An 18,976-nucleotide genomic window follows, 5' to 3' on the forward strand; every position below is an offset into this window, starting at 1 on the left:
AATAAACTACTGATACACACAACATAGATGAGTCTCAAAAACATTACACTCAGCCAGACACAAAAGATTATATACTGTTTTACTTCATTCACACGAAACTCTAAAAAATGATAAATCTAATCAGTTGTAACAGAAACCAGATCATTGGTTACCTGCAGTTGGAGATGGGGATTGTCTGGGATTGATCATGACAGAACATTGTGGAGTGACAGAAAAGTTCAAAACCTTCATTATGATTGTGGTTACTTGGGTGAATACATGTTATCAAAACCTATCAATGCATACGCTTAAAATGGGTGCATTTTATAGTGGGCAAATTATCAACAATAAAACTGATTTTTTTTTTTTTTTAACACACTGACTGCCACACAAGAAAAAAATTTTTCCCCTGGGGTCACGTATTTTATTAAAACAAAAAGATCTTTTTTAAGGTGTTACTTTTTATTGTTTTCTGTGCATGTGTTATAGAATGCAATGCAATCCATGTTTTTAGAATTAAATTGTCAATATCAGTTGTAACAATAAGAACATCAACGAGTTAAGATTTTTACAAACCAAACTGCAGGGTTTTGCTTCATTAGGCCCCAGGTTCAGAACTAGCCTGAGTTAAATACAACTCACATGGCAGTCGATGTGTTAAAAACGGCTTTATCTTAGATCAACCTGTTCATAGGGCATTACATCATAATAAAGATTAATAAGACAAAACTGAATTATTACTACAAAAAAAAGGCAAGATGACTTTTTTAGGATTAGAATAATGGAAATACTAATATACCTAAAAAAATTTTTCTAAATTTCATTTTCAAGGCTGCATGGCACTATTTCCCATAAAGATCAAAAGCCCAGCTAAGGGAAGGCAAAATAAACCCAGATCTCGTCTTCCAACTTTTGATCCCAAGTTGTTGAAAGTGGCTGCAAGAAAATAAAATAACTGTCCCAACCAATAGGGGCCTCAATCTGACACAGCTATCTATTTATAGACACAAGTTAATTCCACCTCGTTTCCCACCCTAAAGCTATACTCTACCATTAAAGTCAGAAACAACTACCATTCCCATAATTCTCACCAAGCCAAGAAAAAACTGCTTTAGCTCCTGTCTTCTGCCTCATAACTCCATAGTAAATTCTCATCTTGTTACTACCTTTCCATCTCTTCAAAAGTATCCTCTCCTGTCTCCGTGACTGTACTCCACCATTATTCCCTCTCCTTTGGCAGAAATGTGTTTGTCTACACTGGTTCTTAACCTCCATCCTACAAACACTCAATATATGATCTTCCTATTGACCCTATAATAATCCTCTCTTCGGCTACTGCCCTTTCTATTGAAGTCAAACTTTTTAAAGAAGTAATGTACACTGCTATCCATTCACCCTTCAATCTAGTTTACCGCGGCATCCTCTGGCGAAAAGTGAAGCATTTTCTCACTGCCAAACACAAAAGCCTCTTTTCACTCCAGAACCTCCTCAGTATTTTTGCCACATCTGTCCCTACTGGTAACACCCCACTCCCATGGCTTTACAGATATTGACTAGCTCCTCCTTGCCTTCCGGTTAACTCCTGAGAAGAGGGTATCCCCACATAGTGTCAATGACTCTCTTTTCACTCCACTGATGCTTCTCTTCGGGCAACATTATTCACGCCCATGGCTTCAATGATTTATGAGCATAAAATCTATAGTTTCAGGCCAGGCGTGGTGGCTCACGTCTGTAATCCTAGCACTCTGGGAGGCCGAGGCAGGTGGATCGCTCAAGGTCAGGAGTTCAAGACCAGCCTGAGCAAGAGCGAGATCCTGTCTCTACTAAAAAATAGAAAGAAATGATCTGGACAACTAAAAAATATATCTATATAGAAAAAATTAGCCGGGCGTGGTGGTGCATGCCTGTAGTCCCAGCTACTCGGGAGGCTGAGGCAGAAGGATTGCTTGAGCCCAGGAGTTTGAGGTTGCTGTGAGCTAGGCTGATGCCATGGCACTCTAGCCCAGGCAACACAGTGAGACTCTGTCTCAAAAAAAAAAAAAAAAAAAGAATAAACTACTGATACACACAACATAGATGAGTCTCAAAAACATTACACTCAGCCAGACACAAAAGATTATATACTGTTTTACTTCATTCACACGAAATTCTAAAAAATGATAAATCTAATCAGTTGTAACAGAAACCAGATCATTGGTTACCTGCAGTTGGAGATGGGGATTGTCTGGGATTGATCATGACAGAACATTGTGGAGTGACAGAAAAGTTCAAAACTTTCATTATGATTGTGGTTACTTGGGCACTCACTCTAGCCCGGGCAACAAAGTGAGACTCTGTCTCAAAAAAAAAAAAAAAAAAAAAAGAAAGAAAGAAAAAGAAAAAAATCTATAGTTTCAGCCCTGATTTCTTCATTGCTTAAATGCTGTAACATCTGCATATCATGCTTTAAAAAAAGAACACAGTACAGCTTATGAGGTGCCTCACAGGCTGGTTTGAGCTGACTGTTACTATTTTCTGACTCAATCTATAAGTTATAACTCTCCAAAGAATTTTCTGTAAACATTTTTATTAATGTATGATGCACACATAGTAAAGTGCACATATCCTAAGCATATAATTCACAAATAATCATCAAGTAAACACACTCATGTAATCACCAGCCAACTTATAAAATATAAAACAGTAACACAGAAGCCCTCCTAGTCATGACTGATGCCTGTTAACTAAAATATCTTAAACTCTAAATACACTGGCCTATACTCCCTGTATTCCAAATATTTCATACACTTTCATTATTGGAACTTGTACCCTTCCCCTTCTCACAATAATTTCTATTTCTCTCTTAAAACCAACCCAGGTATCTTCCTTTGTGACACTAGCTCATTTCTGCTCACACTGCACTCGGGATGTATCTCCAATATAACACATTTTGTACTGTATTATGGTATCCAGATATTATTCACACGGCAGCCTTCCTGAGGGTTGGGGTAATAAAGCACCACTTCTGTGTCTATAGTAACTAGCCCAATGTTGCTATAAAACAGCTTATTCAATAAATGAGTTTTTTTCCCAGACAAATTTAAAAAGTCAAGCATTCCTTGGAAGAAGACTTTTTTTTTTTTATCTGCTTTACCTGTGCGACATTCATTGCAGATAAATTTTCCTCTTGGCATCTCAGTTAATCCAAGGCACTCCAGGTGGAAAGCCCCACAGCACTGAGCCTCACATAACAGCAGCTCACCCACTTTCTCACAGTTCTGTTAAGAGAAAGAACACAGATCTGCCTGTAGAAAAGAGTTTTTTTAAAATCCCACATGGAAGGCTCTTGTGAGAGTAAAGATTAAAAATTGGGCTGGGTGCAGTGGCTCCCACCTGTAATCCTAGCACTTTGAGAGGCCAAGGCAGGAGGATCACTTGAGGCCAGGAATTCAAGACCAGCCTGAGCAAGAGCGAGACTCTGTCTTAGCAAAAAAGAAGAAAAACTAGCCCGGTATGGTGGTGCACACCTATAGTCCCAGCTACCTGGGAGGCTGAGAAAGGAAGATCCCTGGAGGACAGGAAGTTTGAGGTTGCAGTGAGCCATGATGACGCCACTGCGCTCTAGCCAGGGTGACAGAGTAAGACTCTTATTAAAAAAAAAAAAAAAGAAAAAGGTAGTTTTAACAAGAAATCCCACCACTCACTGAACTAATATTTAATTATTACCTCCTCTATGCCAGGCACCACAAGGTCCTTGGTTCTTGTGGTTTTTATATTCTAGGGATAGAAGACACAACTAAACAATTAAACAAAAAGGAAAGATAACAGATAATGGTAAGTACTAGGTAGAGAATTCCAACAGCTACTTTGGATTGAGTGACTAGAGATGGCCTCGCAGACTTGGTTCTGAGCTAAGCTCTGAATGACAAGGCAGCCACATGAAGATGTGAAGGCAGGTACAGAGTCAAAGTACAGAAGGTCCACCAATAGAAAAAAACATATGTTTTCCTATTTTTCAATGTTTGAGAATCACGAGAAAAGCCAGCGTCACTGGACTAAAGTAAACAAACATTAGAAGTGGCAGAAAATGAGGTGAGAAAGAGGCAGGGGCCTGTAGTTGTAGATACTATCCTAACTGCAAAGGTGTACCATTGGAGAGCTTTGTCAAAGGAAGGCTAAAATCAGGTTTTCATTTTTAAAATGATCCCCCTGACTACTACTACATGGAAAATGAAAGGGTAGAAAATGAGAATAGAGCAAAGAGACAAACCAGGAGGACAGTGCAGTGGTTCAAGCAAGAGACACTGGCCAGCTCAGCTTAGGTCATAACAGTCCCAAAGAGCCCCCATCAAGGTCTCAACAGCCCTTTGAGACACGTCGAGAACCACCTCAGAAAGATCACCCTTCTCAGATGATCTCATCCAAGACAGGGAATCGCTTAAGACAGAGGCTTAGGAATAATGAGGTGCATCCTTTTTTAATTTTTTTTTTTCACTCTTCGCAGAACTCAGTCTAAGTATATGCATCTGTTGCTATGACAACATTATAAGATTTACGAAAATTTGGCAAAATTCCAATATGCATTACTTTTTATCAAACACCCTGACTTGAATTAGCAGAAAAATACTAAAGATTTTTAAAACCCTTATACTTACTATGTAAGGCAAGAAAGGGGAAAGGTCACTAAGCAAGTTCTATCTTCAAGAACTCGAGAAATAGAATAGGTCTTGGTCACTTAAAAACATCAAAGCTGAAATTTAAAAAAGCTTTAGGAAGAAAGGCTAGAGAGGCAGCCCAGGATTGAGAGAGGACCCCAGGGCCTTAATCTACCCATAGTCTGAGTTATTCTCAAATATCTGACTCTTTATTATCCACTATTCACACATAAAAATTGAAAAATGCCATAAATGTTATATATTTATCTTTATATATTCAGAGTACCAATGATTTAAGTGTTCACATACAGTAAACAAATTTATATTTATCACTTAAATAGGAAAATTTCAATTACAATATAAATTGAAGAATAAATTTCTGAAATTAACTAAATGTTATGGACTAACGCTTTAATTGGGATGGCCATATAATTTTACCTTTCAAACTGGGACACTTGAGAGTGAAAGGATGTGCTATTAATAAATTATGCCAGGACAAGAGATTGACACAAAGACTGATCCAAATAAGCCAGGATCACAGGGCCAACCAACCTTTAATCTTTCTTTGGAAAAAATGCTTGTAAAATATATTCACACTCTGACTTGTCTCACTTAGTACAAAATGGGCATACCTGTCTTTGAGAATTAACACTGGGAGCTGGTCGAAATATGAACAATTCTTTATAAAAAATAGTGAAAATGAAAAGTCAAAGAAACTGGGATGAAATTATATAGGCCACAATAACATCTTCTGGGACTGGGCTAATTTTTTTAGTTGTTTCAATTAAAAAAGAATAAAAAGAACTAATATCCCCAGGTTTGTATGCCAAATTTTAAGAATTTACATAGGTAAATCAAGACTGTAAAAAGGGAACATATCCAAAGCATTCACTCAGTTTACTCCCAAAGTCAGATGAAGGCTCTTTAACAAAGTGGAATCGAATCTCTCAGAAAGGCAATACAACACAATGTGAAACCCAGACTTCAAAGCTATTTAGCAAGCTATTTAGTCTCTCTGTAATTCAGTTTCCTCCTCTGCAAAATGGGGATAACAGAACTCTATGTTATGAGATTGCTATGATGACTAAATGATACAATATTCATGAAATGCTTGGAACAATACCTGACACATAGTAAATACTGTATAAATACTTATTAAATAAATTGGGAAAATATAGGTGATAGATTTTCTAAAGTCACCACTTTATTTTTTTTCTCATTTCATTTTATTTTATGCAGCTACACGTTCTGGATAAAGTCACCACTTTAAAGCAAAAAAACAAAACAAGACCAAAAAAATCTCAAAGCTAAAATCACCCTTGAAAATTTCCTTAGAAACCCAAAAATACTGACACCACAAGAAGCACAGAATTATGTTTGACTAAGCAACCACAGATTCAAAACTCCCATCTCAGACCTGTTTCAGGGCATATACTCATTCATGGGCTAGGAGGGTAGGTGGTTCATCAACACTAAGCTATTTCTCTTCCTTGCTTTTTTTTTTGTGGGGAGGGAAAAGAGTTAAATCTTTAAAGGAAGTGACTTCATTGGAATCATCCAAAATCATTTTTAATCTAACCATGATAAGGTCATCAAGAGATGGAGAGGGCTTCTTTTAAAAGACAAACATGCAATGAAAATACAAGTAGGCTAACATCCTCTACCTGGCAAACATTCTCCTTGAGTGCAGCTCCTCCACCGCGTTCACCCTGCATTTTTTTAGAGGCAGGCATCCCAGGGTCTTGTTCTACACCCTCCTCAACAGTCTCCTTGGGGCTTCCAGTCGTCCTGTGTGTCATTAGTTCTCCCTTGCAGAGAAAAAATAATGTCCGAAATCTGTATTATTGATGTCTCCTCCATCTGACCCCCTCCCTCTGAGCTGCTATTTGTCTAGCCATTAAGCACTTACAGATGTTCAGCCAATCACGCGGGCGGACTGCATGCAATGTTAGTTCTAACCCTGCTGTGATTGGGCGGGTAGTGGGCGCCTCATGCCCTGCCACTAACTGCTCTGAGGCTGTTCCACTGGAACTTTTTGAGCTGTTCCATTTTAAGGTTTCACTAAGGGAGAGAAAACATTCTTAAGTTTATTTGATTATTTATTTGTCCTTCCAAGATCAGTGTTTCCTAAATAATGCCCCCCTTGGGCATTCTATTCAAATTGTCCTGGAAAGAAACATTTTTCATCACAATATGTGATGCTGACCTAACTTACACTAATTCTCTTTTAACCTGAACTGGAAAGTCAGAGATAGCATCAATGATTGCACTGATGCTCTGCAAGGAAATCTATTTTTGTTTTCTGAAAGCCAATGTTTACAAACATTATCCAAAAATTAAGCAGATGATGATCTCAAGAAACAGACAAATGAAATTTTCCCCCTAATAGCAGCAGTCTCAACATTTAAAGGGCAATATTCAAGTTCATTCAGATCATATGGTTATTTGATATTGTGCTTTCTGGTTTTAGAACAAGTTTACTTAATGATGAAACAGTTATCTATTTCGTCTGACACCTGGTGATCTTTTAAAAAGGCCATACCCACAGTTCAGTATGTGTTTTGACTTATTTTTACTAGGATTAGGCTCTCCTTTTTCTACAAGATTCCTTACAGCAATTAGCCGTTTCAACAGAATACTATCTTAAGTAAACTCAAGGGAAAGGGGGAATGTGGCCTCTACGGTGAAAGGTAGTTTATCTCTGAAAGGCCGAAAGACCAAGAACTGAGTAGTACCTCTGAGCTTGGAGTCTCTTTTGATGAGTCGTCATTTTTCACTTTTTTACACTGCACCTTGGCTGTAATATGTCTCTGACGTTTTCGCTTCCTTGGTTTATCATATATCTTGGTAGTGCCTGTGACAGGAAAACAGATGTTACCTGTTGGCTAACCACAGACATCTAAGAACTGCTATGCTCAAATAAAGGGACCTCACAGAATTATCAAATGTTAGAGTAAAAACCAACTTTAAAACTCATTTAACTCTCCAGCTTTGTAGATTAGGAAAATAGTAGAAAAAAGAAAGGGGACTTACCCATGACTACATAACTAGTTGGGGGAATGACTACATAAATATAAATTGTGCCTCATATATATTAAAGAGTAAAGCAATGTCATTTAAATGATTGAAATGACAAACATTCTAGTTCCTCAAACAACTTAAATATCCTATAGATGAAGAAGAAATGCATTTACTAGTCAGGAAAAAATACCAATCCCTAATTCCAAGATTACAGACAATAAGACACATCACTGGGAGGCTGAGGTGGGAGGATTGCTTGAGGCCAGGAGTTCAAGACCAAACCAGCCTGGGCAACGTAGTGAGACCTCATCTCGAAAAAACAAACAAAAAAACCCACACACACTTGTTGACAAAAATTAAAAGGGCATGGTGGCATACACCTGTAGTCCCAGCTTCTTGAGAAGCTGAGGTTGGTGGTTTGCTTAAGCCCAGGAGTTTGAGGTGGCAACAAACTATGATACCCCACTGTATTCCAGCTTGGGTGACAGAGTGAGATTCTGTCTCTAAAATAATAAAAATTTTAAAAATTAAAAAAAAAAGACATATCACTATATGATGTAAGGATTAAGATGAAGAGTTGAAATATAGGGCCGGGCGCGGTGGCTCACACCTGTAATCCTAGCACTCTGGGAGGCCAAGGCGAGTGGATTGTTTGAGCTCAAGAGTTCGAGACCAGCCTGAGCAAGAGCGAGACCCCGTCTCTACTAAAAATGGAAAGAAGTTAATCGGACAACTAAAAATATATAGAAAAAATTAGCCGGGCATGGTGGCGCATGCCTGTAGTCCCAGCTACTCGGGAGGCTGAGGCTGCTTGAGCCCAGGAGTTTGAGGTTGCTGTGAGCTAGGATGACACCACGGCACTCTAGCCCGGGCAAAAAAAAAAAAAAAAAAAAAAAGAGTTGAAATATAAAAGATCTGGCTTATAGGAGAGGAGGAAGACATCCAGTGGTTTAAAGGATATTCATGTATTGCTGGTATATCACTGAATATCCAATAACATAAAATGAATGCACTGTCTCATCTGGTATATTAAGAACAAAAAATTCTAGTCCCCCCAAGCCCATTTTCCATTTACCACATTTCAACTCTTTGTTACAGAAACACCAAGAGAAATCTAAAGTGGTATTTCATAAAATATTCCAGGATATTTATGCTAGGTGTCAATACGAAGGCTGGAGTTCGGAAGACTGCCTCAATGATCTCTGTTTTGACTACCCAATTGAGATGGAGAAACTTTGCTATCAAAGTTGCTCACAGCCTATTACTAAAAGAAGAGATAATAGGATGGTAGCAGAAAGGTTCAAAATTCTCTGGAGCTGGAAAAACTTAGACAAAATTTACAATAGATGAAGTTTACACTGTAGGTTTTACAAAAAACTGAAATATAAAAATATAGGAAAAGAGCTTATATTATTTTGAAAGTGGTTTATTTTAAAAGCAAGCAAACAAATTGACCAACCTATGGGATTTTTACTGCCAACAGTTAACTTAAGCTAACGCATTGCTAGAAAACATTAGAAAATTTAATAATCATGGATCACATTAAAATTAGCGTGCATCTTAAGATCACATGAAATATAACCTTCCCATGATATTCTTTACTAACAGACCACATCTGGTGCAGTGTACTGAAATCTGGGATAATATGTCAAGAATATCATAAAAGAATAAATGGCACTGGCAAATGAATGAACAAAGTGGTAGACAGAACTGGCACGGAGAAAATCTGGGATGGATAACAAGACAGTAGGGTGGCAGTTAATTTGTCCAAGGCTGTATATATTTCCCTGATCCTGCTACCTTGATCATTTTCATGTTTCTTCTATCAATCAGGGATAACACAGACAATATCCTAACTCTTTGGAATGCTTTAGATGGATTAGAGGTTAACAGTCCTACCAAAAGAACTGGTAGAGTAGATGCTTTATCTATGAATATTGTATCTGTCATTGAATGAAGAGCTTCCCATGCCTCCTGAGGATAGAACCAAGATCACCAAGTAAAAATTCCAGGAGACAGATTCTAACATGATATGTAAGATTCCTAAGCCCTTATGAGACAACTAAAATGGAATAGAATCAAATGTAAGCTTTTTACTTTTAACCATATTCTAATTGACCAAAGGTCATAGATGTGATAAAAAAAAATAAGACTATTTGTAAAAGACTGGCTCAGATGATTTACAATTTCCCTTTCAACCCAGTTCCAAATTTTCTGTCCTATAGAAACAAAAACTGAATCAAAGCCAAGAAATTAACAAAGTAGTCTGAAGAGTTAGATTAGTAAGAAAATAAAAGAACTGGCCGGGCATGGTGGCTCATGCCTGTAATCCTAGCACTCTGGAAGGCTGAGGTAGGAGGATTTCTTGAGCTGAGAAGTTAGAGACCAGCCTGAGCAAGAGTGAGACCCTGTCTCTACTAAAAATAGAACAATTAGCTGGGCATGGTGGCATGTGCCTATAGTCCCAGCTACTTGGGAGGCTGAGGCTGAGGCAGAAGGATTGCTTGAGCCCACAAGTTTGAGGTTGCTGTGAGCCAGGCTGACGCCATGGCACTCTAGTCCAGGTGACAGAGCAAGACTCTGTCTCAAAAAAAAAAAAAAAAGGAAAGAAAGGGAAGAAGGAGGGGAGGGGAGGGAAGGGGAGGGAAGGGAAGGAAAAAAGAAAGAAAGAAAGAAAATTAAAGAACTGATTTTTCTCTATTGTTCCCAACACTTACTTACTCAAATATAATTAGAATTTCATTTAACTGATTATAGTATAAAGCATAAAAATGACAATAAAATTCTGTAGTGTTACATACAGTTTCAGGAAGCATATTCTGGCCAAATAGGTCTTAGAACTTGTCCCATACTGGTCTTGCTTACATACATAATTTTTCTAGTTAATGGACAAAGTGCTTCAAAACTTATTTCTGCTTACATTTTTAAATCTCAAAACAAAACAATAACAAAAAAAAATCAAATACTTACCTCCACCAAACTCTTTCAAATGAGATGTAGCACAAGATTCAGTAATGCCATTCTCCAAGTGACCAGCTTCATAACACTATAATTAATTAAAAAGAACATGGTTTGTTAGAAAATAAACTCTTCTTTATATGCAAAAATCTGAATTTTCTAGTGCCATAGATAAAGAATCCTGGCTGGTTGTGGCAATTAAAAGAATAGTATATTCTGCTCACTTCAGAAGCACATATACTAAAATTGGAATGATACAGAGAAGATTAGCATATATATATACATACATATATATACATACATATTTTTTAAAAGTATGATAATAGTAAAGGTTTGAAAAAAAACTTCAAGGGGAAAGGCATCAAATAAAAATATCCTCCAAAAGACTCATGCTCAGTTTTATTCCACCACACCCTTATATTTAAAATCCACCTTCCTAAAATTATATTTATAGCCATGAGATTTGACACACATTTATTTACCTGATGAATTCTGAATTAAGCAGCTCTGAAACAAGGAATGTCCTTCCAATCGAAGTGGTTACAACATTAATCTAAATTAAAGCAACATCAAAACTCAAAATACTCAGACATCAAGAGTCTAATCAAGAGCCTACACATTTTATTCGTCCACTACCAATACTTATGTGAATTAGTTCTATCCCAAGCAAATGTCTTCTCCTACAAGAACGATAATATTCTTTGCCATAACTGTAAAACAAAATTTAGATGCCATTCTTAGTGTAGAGTTCCAAATGTCTGAGACCAAAACATGAAAAAATACAGCTGTGAATTTTTCAATGTTCATTACAATATGTTAATAAATCAAAGAACAAAAAACTCTCCTCATGTTCAGTGTATATCAAAAGTCCTACCACATCAAATAAAATTAAGGGGCAAATGTTAGGTGGCCAGTTATATGGAACTCCTAGACAAACCCATAAAATAGATTTGCATAATTTAAGAAAAACAGCATATATGTTTAGATAACTGATGTATAGTTCACTGAAGTAGTCACAGTGGCTCATACCTGTAATTCCAGCACTTAAGGAGACTGAAGCAGGTGGATCATTAGAGGCCAAGATTTTGAGATCAACCTGGACAATAGAGTGAGAACCCGATGCTTCCCTCCAGCCCCGCCCTCACCAAAATTTAGCCAGGCATGGTGGTACGTGCCTGTAGTCCTAGCTACTCGGGAGGCTGAGGCATGAGGATCACTTGAGCCTAGGAATTCAAGATTATAGAGAGTATGATGGTGCTACCACACTCCAGCCTGGACAACAGAATGAGACTATCATTAAAAACTAAAGAAATCTGAACAACTTTTTAAATTAAAAAAATATAGTTCATTGTTTAACAGTCACTCAAAAGCTCTGGAACAAAATAATTAGAATGTTGCCACAACCACAGTCAGAGAACAATGCAGGAAATAGTCTCATTTCCAACCTCATCAATTTTATGAAGTAAATAGAAACAACAGCAGAAAAGAAATCACACTATATGAATAAAAATCTATCTGTTCTACTCAGAATGAAAAAGGCCATAGAACCTTGTAAGTGTCTTGGAGGATACCAGTCACTTACTTTACATTTAAAGTCTGCAGTGCCTATGCATTAAGCCAGTGTACCCTTAAGGTACTACACCTCAGCAGATAATCCCTCCCTCTCTAACTCATTGATTAATCCATCTACAGAGAGACTGGTCTGCCTGGTAACTCATGATCTAGTCCCAAAATGGAACTAACTGAATCACGGCTTCAACTTATGACAAAATATACCTCAGAGTAATCAGGACCTCCACAGTAACACAGACCAGGTCAGATGGCAGGGCTGGCTCCTAAAACAGACAAGACACTTTCCAGGAGAGTCTGGTGCTAGCCATCACCAATACTGATTTTTCACTTGCTCTAGTGCTTAATTTGATGCCAACCACCCTTCCAAAAGAACAAAAACTCAACAGTGACAGAGAGTTATTAAGTGTACCTAAGACTTAAAAAGAGATCAGGGCCAGGTGCAGCGGTTCACGCCTATAATTCTAGCACTTCGGGGTCTTTTTTGTTTTGTTTTCTTTTGTTTGAGACAGAGTCTTGCTCTGTTGCCCAGGCTAGAGTGTCCTGGTGTCAGCCTAGCTCACGGCAACCTCAAACTCCTAGGCTCAAGCGATCCTCCCGCCTCAGCCTCCTGAGTAGCTGGGACTACAGGCATGTGCCACCACACCCGGCTATTTTTTTCTCTTTTTAGTAGAGACAGGTCTTGCTCTTGCTCAGGCTGGTCTTAAAATTCTGACTTTAAGCGATGCTCGCACCTCAGCCTCCCAGAGTGCTAGGATTACAGGAGTGAGCCACCACGCCCAGCCAATCCTAGGATGTTGGGAGGCAGAGGTGGGAGGATTGCTTGAGGCCGGCAGTTTGGGACCAGCCTGAGCAAGAAGAGCAAGATCCTGTCTCTACAAAAACCAGAAAATTAGCCCAGCGTGATGGTGCACACCTGTGTTCCCAGCTACTGGGGAAGCTGAGGCAGGAGGATTGCTTGAGCCCAGGAGTTTGAGGTTGCTGTGAGCTAGGCTGACACCAGGGCACTCTAGCCCAGGCAACAGAGCAAGACCCTGTCTATAGAAAGAAAAAAAAAGAAATCAGGAGTATGACTGAAGAACAGGAAGCGGGGGGAGGGAGGGAAGAGATAGACATTAGGGATTTTTTAGCAAATGATGCTAAAACAACTGGACAGCCACATGGGGAAAAAAACTGAACTTCAAAATTCCCTCTGAAAAATTCAAGATGGAACTAAGACCTGTATGTGAAACCCAGAACCACAAGCTTCTAAAAGAAACCAGAGGACTAACATCTTTGTGCCATGCAGTATATGCAAACATTTCCTAAATAAGAGACAAAAAGTATTAATCATAAGAAAAAAAAACAGTAAGTTTAATATTTTCTTTATATGCAAAGATATTTCTAGCAAAATGAATAGGGAAACTTCAAACTGAGAAAAAATATTTATAGTACATATATCCGACACAGGATTTGCAAGAAAAATATATAAAGCACTCCTTTAAAAAATTTAACCATAAAATGACAAAGCCTATTCAAAAATAAGTATATTTCAACAGTGACTTCACAAAGACATAGGAATGGCCAGGAAACACATACTATAAACATATCACTAATCATAAGAGAAATAAAAATTAAAACCATGAGGTATGATTTCACATCCACCAGAAAACCTGGACTTAAAATGACTGACAAAATGTTAGTAAAGACGTGGAACAACTGGAACATATATTGCTGGTGGAGTATAAAGTGGCACAAGCATTTTGGAGTACTATTTGGCAGTTAATTGAAAACTTAAACATACGTGAACCAGCAATTCCATTCCTAAGGATTTATACCAAGAGAAATAAAAATATGTCTTATGCTATGGGGCTCTGAACTCCTATAAAGTTTGTGTGTTAGAAACTTAATCCCCAAACCACCAGTGCTGAGAGGTGGGACTTTTAAGAGGTGATTAGGTCATGAGGGCTTTACCCTCACAAATGGATTAATGCCATTATTGCAGGAGTGGGTTCCAGATAAAAAAGGATGAGTTTGGTCCTCTTCCCTCTCTCAAGAGCGTGCTTTCTTCCCCCTTCACCTTCTGCCATGGGACTGACAAAGCAAGAAGGCCCTCACCAGATAAGGGCCCCTTAACCTTGGACTTCCAAAGCTCCAGAAATGTGAGCAAAATAAACTTCTATCGTTTATAAATTACCCAGTCTGTGGTATCGTTATAGCAGCATTAAATACACTAAGACAATGCCCACCACGAGACTTGGAAAAAAATACACCAGCCTTCTGATTAATAGCCCTAAAATGAAAAAGACCCAAATGTGCACCAATAGGAGAATGGAAAAGAAAATTGTGATAAAAATTATACAATAGTAAAACTCCTTTGCAGTGAAGAGGAATGAATGACATCACTGTAGGTGTATCTCAAAAATATGTGTTGTACAAAAAAGGCAAGAATAAAACAAATCACAACAATATTGATGTCTAAGAATAAGAAAAATTAATCTATGGTAACAGAAGAAAGCATTGCCTCTGCACAAGAATAGGGACTGAAAAGAGGCACAAAAAGAACCTTCTGGGGTGATGACTGTAAATTGTACCTGGTTTGGGTGGTAGCACCATGGTATATATAATTGTCTAAAGCCATCAAACAGAACAATTAAAATCTATGCAGGCTTGGCACGGTGGCTCATACCTGTAATCCCAGCACTCTCGGAGGCCGAGGTGGCAGGATCCCTTGAGCTCAGGAGTTCAAGACCAGACTGAGCAAGAGCGAGACCCCATCTCTACCAAAAATAGAAAAATTAGCTGGACGTGGTGGTACGTGCCTATAGTCCCAGCTACTCAGGAGGCTGAGGCAGGAGGATAGCTTAAGCCCAGGAGTTTGATGTTGCTGTGAGCTAGGCTGATGCCACGGCACTCTACTCAGGGCAACAGAGTGAGATTCAAAAAAAAAGACACACAAAACAAAGACCTATGCATTTTATTGGTGTAAATTATATCTCATTAAAAAAAAAAAGGAAAGTTCCATTGCCCCAAAGTTCTAAAAAAATAAAAGAAAAGTCTAAGATTTGTTTGCCTATATAAATTAAAACTAAGTACATAAATTAAATGACCCTTTTTATCCCCTTAGGAAAAATATTACCCCACAAACACAACAGGTCACATTTTTTATTAGAAACCTGCATTTGACAGAGAAAGGTTATACAAATGAACACAATTTTTAAAGTAATTTAGTTTCAAAACCATTGAAGATTAACCTTATTTCTTTAACTCATTCACTTAAATGGTTTCAATTCCTTCTTTGAAATTTGTCATCTCCTCATCTCCAGGAATAATACGACAGCCTCCCATGACTCACCTTGTAAAACACTATTAAGTTTGTCATCTGATTGCCCAGTGTCACTTCTATCTTCAAGAACAGTCAACTGAATCCTGGTTTTCCTTGCCTATTCCATCTACCTCTTCCAACAATCTTGCAAACTGGCTAAGGTTTGAATAAGACAGAACAAAAAGGGAAAGTGCTACAGAAGAAAATTATCACAGGCTCATTAAGAGCATATGGTTCATTGAGAGAATGGTTGAGCTGAAGAGATGAGATTGTCACTGAAGGTTATGCAAACTGCAAAGAAAGTTCAGAGGGCAGGAGATAAGCCTAAGAAGTCTATGTCATAAGGCTGTTTTGAGAAAAATAAAAGAATTAAAAGGTATGCTGTTCCTAAAAAATGAGTTGTAAAGCACAAATACATTAAATTTTATAATTATACTAAACTAAATGGGTGAGTGTCTAACAAAACTAAAAACTACAGGCCTTAAAATAGGATTAGCAAGGACAGAAGTTTGCTATTGTTAAGTACGGACAGAAGCCCCAAAACTCAAATTATTTATGATTTAATTATAATTTATTTTTTTCTGTAAAGAAAAATATTTTGAAAAGGAAATCTGTACATTCTACAACTGAATTTCTGACATTTACCCCGAGTTACTCTTCACACATAAAGGGATCAGGATGTTTTCTATGGAATCAGTATCTAGCCATTCTCCATACAGAATTAGAAAATAATTTCCTATTTCTATACACTGTTTAATGATGCTTTTCTGGCTACTAAAAACAAACTCTGTAAACTCAGAAACTTAAGTTCACATAATTCTGCCTAGATTACAGACCTGGTTCTTTTCTGAGCCATTACAAAGATGGAAAAATACGGTAAGTGTAGGCTAATGACTTTAGAGGCAGAAGTGAAGCAGAAGTTAGGTAAGAGGTTTTAAGCTCAAAAAAGGAATTATGACAAAAACTTTATGCAATCTTAAAAGCTTTCTAAAACTTTCACTTAAAAAGAAAACCTGAAACCACTTTATACACATTGCCACATAACTACAAAACAGCCATTTAATAGAGGATCTCTTAGATCATGTATGCTTGCCAACATTGTAATTTTTCTATGTGCATGTACACTGATGTTATAAATATTACTTTAAAAAGGTTGTTTTTAAAAACCCTTATATTTCCTGGGTTGAACTCATTATTTTAGAATTGACAAACATAACATACCTTTTTAGAAAGGCCAAGGTCACCCTTCTTGGGCATAAATCCAGGATCTAAATCGTTGGATTCAAGAAGTTTCTTAGTTGGTTTTCTTTGACGCTTACTTTCATAATTTCCTGAAATGCATGTATTTTTACATTAGATGATTAAGAAACTGGGCAAAGGTAATTTTTAAAAAATCTATATACCACACCAAATGAGTCACAAAATATTCTTGACATTTTCCTCTTCATCTTATGGGGAGAGGCAGAATAGTATTTTATTTATTCTAAAATAAAACAAGCTCTGGGAGGCCGAGGCGGGTGGATCGCTCAAGGTCAGGAGTTCGAGACTAGCCTGAGCAAGAGTGAGGCCCCTTCTCTACTAAAAAATAGAAAGAAATGATCTGGACAACTAAAAATATATATATAGAAAAAATTAGCCGGGCATGGTAGCTCATGCCTGTAATCCCAGCTACTCGGGAGGCTGAGGCAGAAGGATCACTTAAGCCCAGGAGTTTGAGGTTGCTGTGAGCTAGGCTGACGTCACGGCACTCACTCTAGCCCAGGCAACAGAGTGAGACTCTGTCTCAAAAAAAAATAAAAATAAAATAAAATAATCATTTCGATGCAGATACAAACTAATATGAGGATGTCAGTGTGTGTGTATGTTTCTTTGTTTATTTATTTAATTTATTTGAGACAGGGTCTTGCTCTATCGCCCAAGCTGGTGTGCAGTGTTGCAATCACAGCTCACTGCAACCTCAAACTCCTGGACTAAAACAATCCTCAAGAGATCTTCCAACCTCAGCCTCTCGAGCAGCTAGGACTACAGGTATGCTCCACTCCTCACCACCCCCCATTTGTAAAATTTTTTGTAAAAATAGGATCTCTATGTTCTTCAGGCTATTCTTAAATTCCTGGCCTCAAGAGATCCTCCTGCCTCAGCTTCCCAAACTGCTGGGGTTACAGGTGTGAGCCACCATCTGGCCGTGTTTGTGTATTTTAAATTACAAAATAACTAATGGAGAAGTCAAAAGGGCAAAACACCTTTTATTGCAATTAATAAATGATAAAGACAAAGTAAGGAGAAGTGAAGACTGGATTCTGGGTATAAATGAACCAGGATTACAATTTTTGCTCTGCTCCTCTGTAAATAGAAGTTGAATAAATAAAGAATACTTATTTACTTTATTTACTTAATTACTTTATAGGACTGCTCTTAAGAATTATATGAAAGAGTCTAATAACATGGTTTGGCTCATAATTGAGCCAAACAGTAAATATATTTAGTGTCCTTTTAAAAATCTTTTTGGAATTTTTTTGTCCCCTTCCTTTGACTCTCCCTTTGCTACGATAATAGGTCCAGTTGTCATCTGTGGCATATGTATCACGCTCTGTAAACCTGTACCTTGCTCTATAATCCTCTTTCTCTCTTCAATAAACTTCATTTTTGTGCTTGCCAAAAAAAAAAAAAAAGTCTTTTTGATTCTCCCTTACTTGATTAAGCATAATTGGGATCTTTTCTTTTTTTTTTTAACAGAAGGAATAACATCACAAACTGCTGTTCAGAATGTAAAGAAGTTATATCCAAAATTTAAAGGGGTACAGAAGAGAAGGAGTCTTCCCATTCCTTGGCTGACTACAATATTCAATAGTAAAAAGGTGAATTAGAGACAATATGTCTAGACCCAACTCTCCCAAGGTGACATGTATGTTAAGAATGATAAAGGGAGGCCGGGCACGGTGGCTCACGCCTGTAATCCTAGCACTCTGGGAGGCCGAGGCGGGCGGACCGTTTGAGCTCAGGAGTTCGAGACCAGCCTGAGCAAGAGCGAGACCTCGTCTCTACTAAAAATAGAAAGAAATTAATCGGACAACTAAAAATACATAGAAAAAATTAGCCGGGCATGGTGGCACATGCCTGTAGTCCCAGCTACCCGGGAGGCTGAGGCAGGAGGATCGCTTGAGCCCAGGAGTTTGAGGTTGCTGGGAGCTAGGCTGATGCCACATCACTCTAGCCCAGGCAACAGAGTGAGACTCTGTCTCAAAAAAAAAAAAGTAACTGTGCCACAATCTTGCACACTTAACAATGGTTAAAAATGTCCAGCGTGGTGCCTTCCATAGTCAAAAAGAGAAAGAAGGAAAAACGTAAAAAAAAAAAAAAAAAAAAGGTAACATTTGTTATACTTATTTTTCCACAGTTAAGAACAGAAGAAACTACAGCTAAGATACACTGAAGCTATAAAAATTCATAAGTGTGAGCACGAGCAGCTCGAGGAAAAAAAAAAATTTGTAAGTACACGAAAATAGTCTAA

At 37.8% G+C, this 18,976-nt stretch overlaps 1 protein-coding gene across 1 annotated transcript in view; it reads right to left on the reverse strand.

Annotated features, from left to right (window-relative positions):
* The window catches only part of NSD1 (nuclear receptor binding SET domain protein 1), a 182,484-nt gene that overhangs the window by 37,829 nt on the left and 125,679 nt on the right, over positions 1–18,976 (reverse strand). The window contains exons 7-12 of the mRNA XM_012660699.1: positions 18,070–18,116; positions 16,687–16,796; positions 10,605–10,680; positions 7,349–7,467; positions 6,278–6,421; positions 3,113–3,236 (exon numbers count right to left, since the gene is read on the reverse strand). Coding sequence (XP_012516153.1) covers positions 3,113–3,236; positions 6,278–6,421; positions 7,349–7,467; positions 10,605–10,680; positions 16,687–16,796; positions 18,070–18,116 — 620 coding nt within the window. The remainder of the gene's footprint in view (positions 1–3,112; positions 3,237–6,277; positions 6,422–7,348; positions 7,468–10,604; positions 10,681–16,686; positions 16,797–18,069; positions 18,117–18,976) is intronic.

This window comes from Propithecus coquereli, unplaced genomic scaffold (assembly GCF_000956105.1).
Source record: "Propithecus coquereli isolate 6110/MARCELLA unplaced genomic scaffold, Pcoq_1.0 Scaffold676, whole genome shotgun sequence".
Taxonomy (NCBI): Eukaryota; Metazoa; Chordata; class Mammalia; order Primates; family Indriidae; genus Propithecus; species Propithecus coquereli.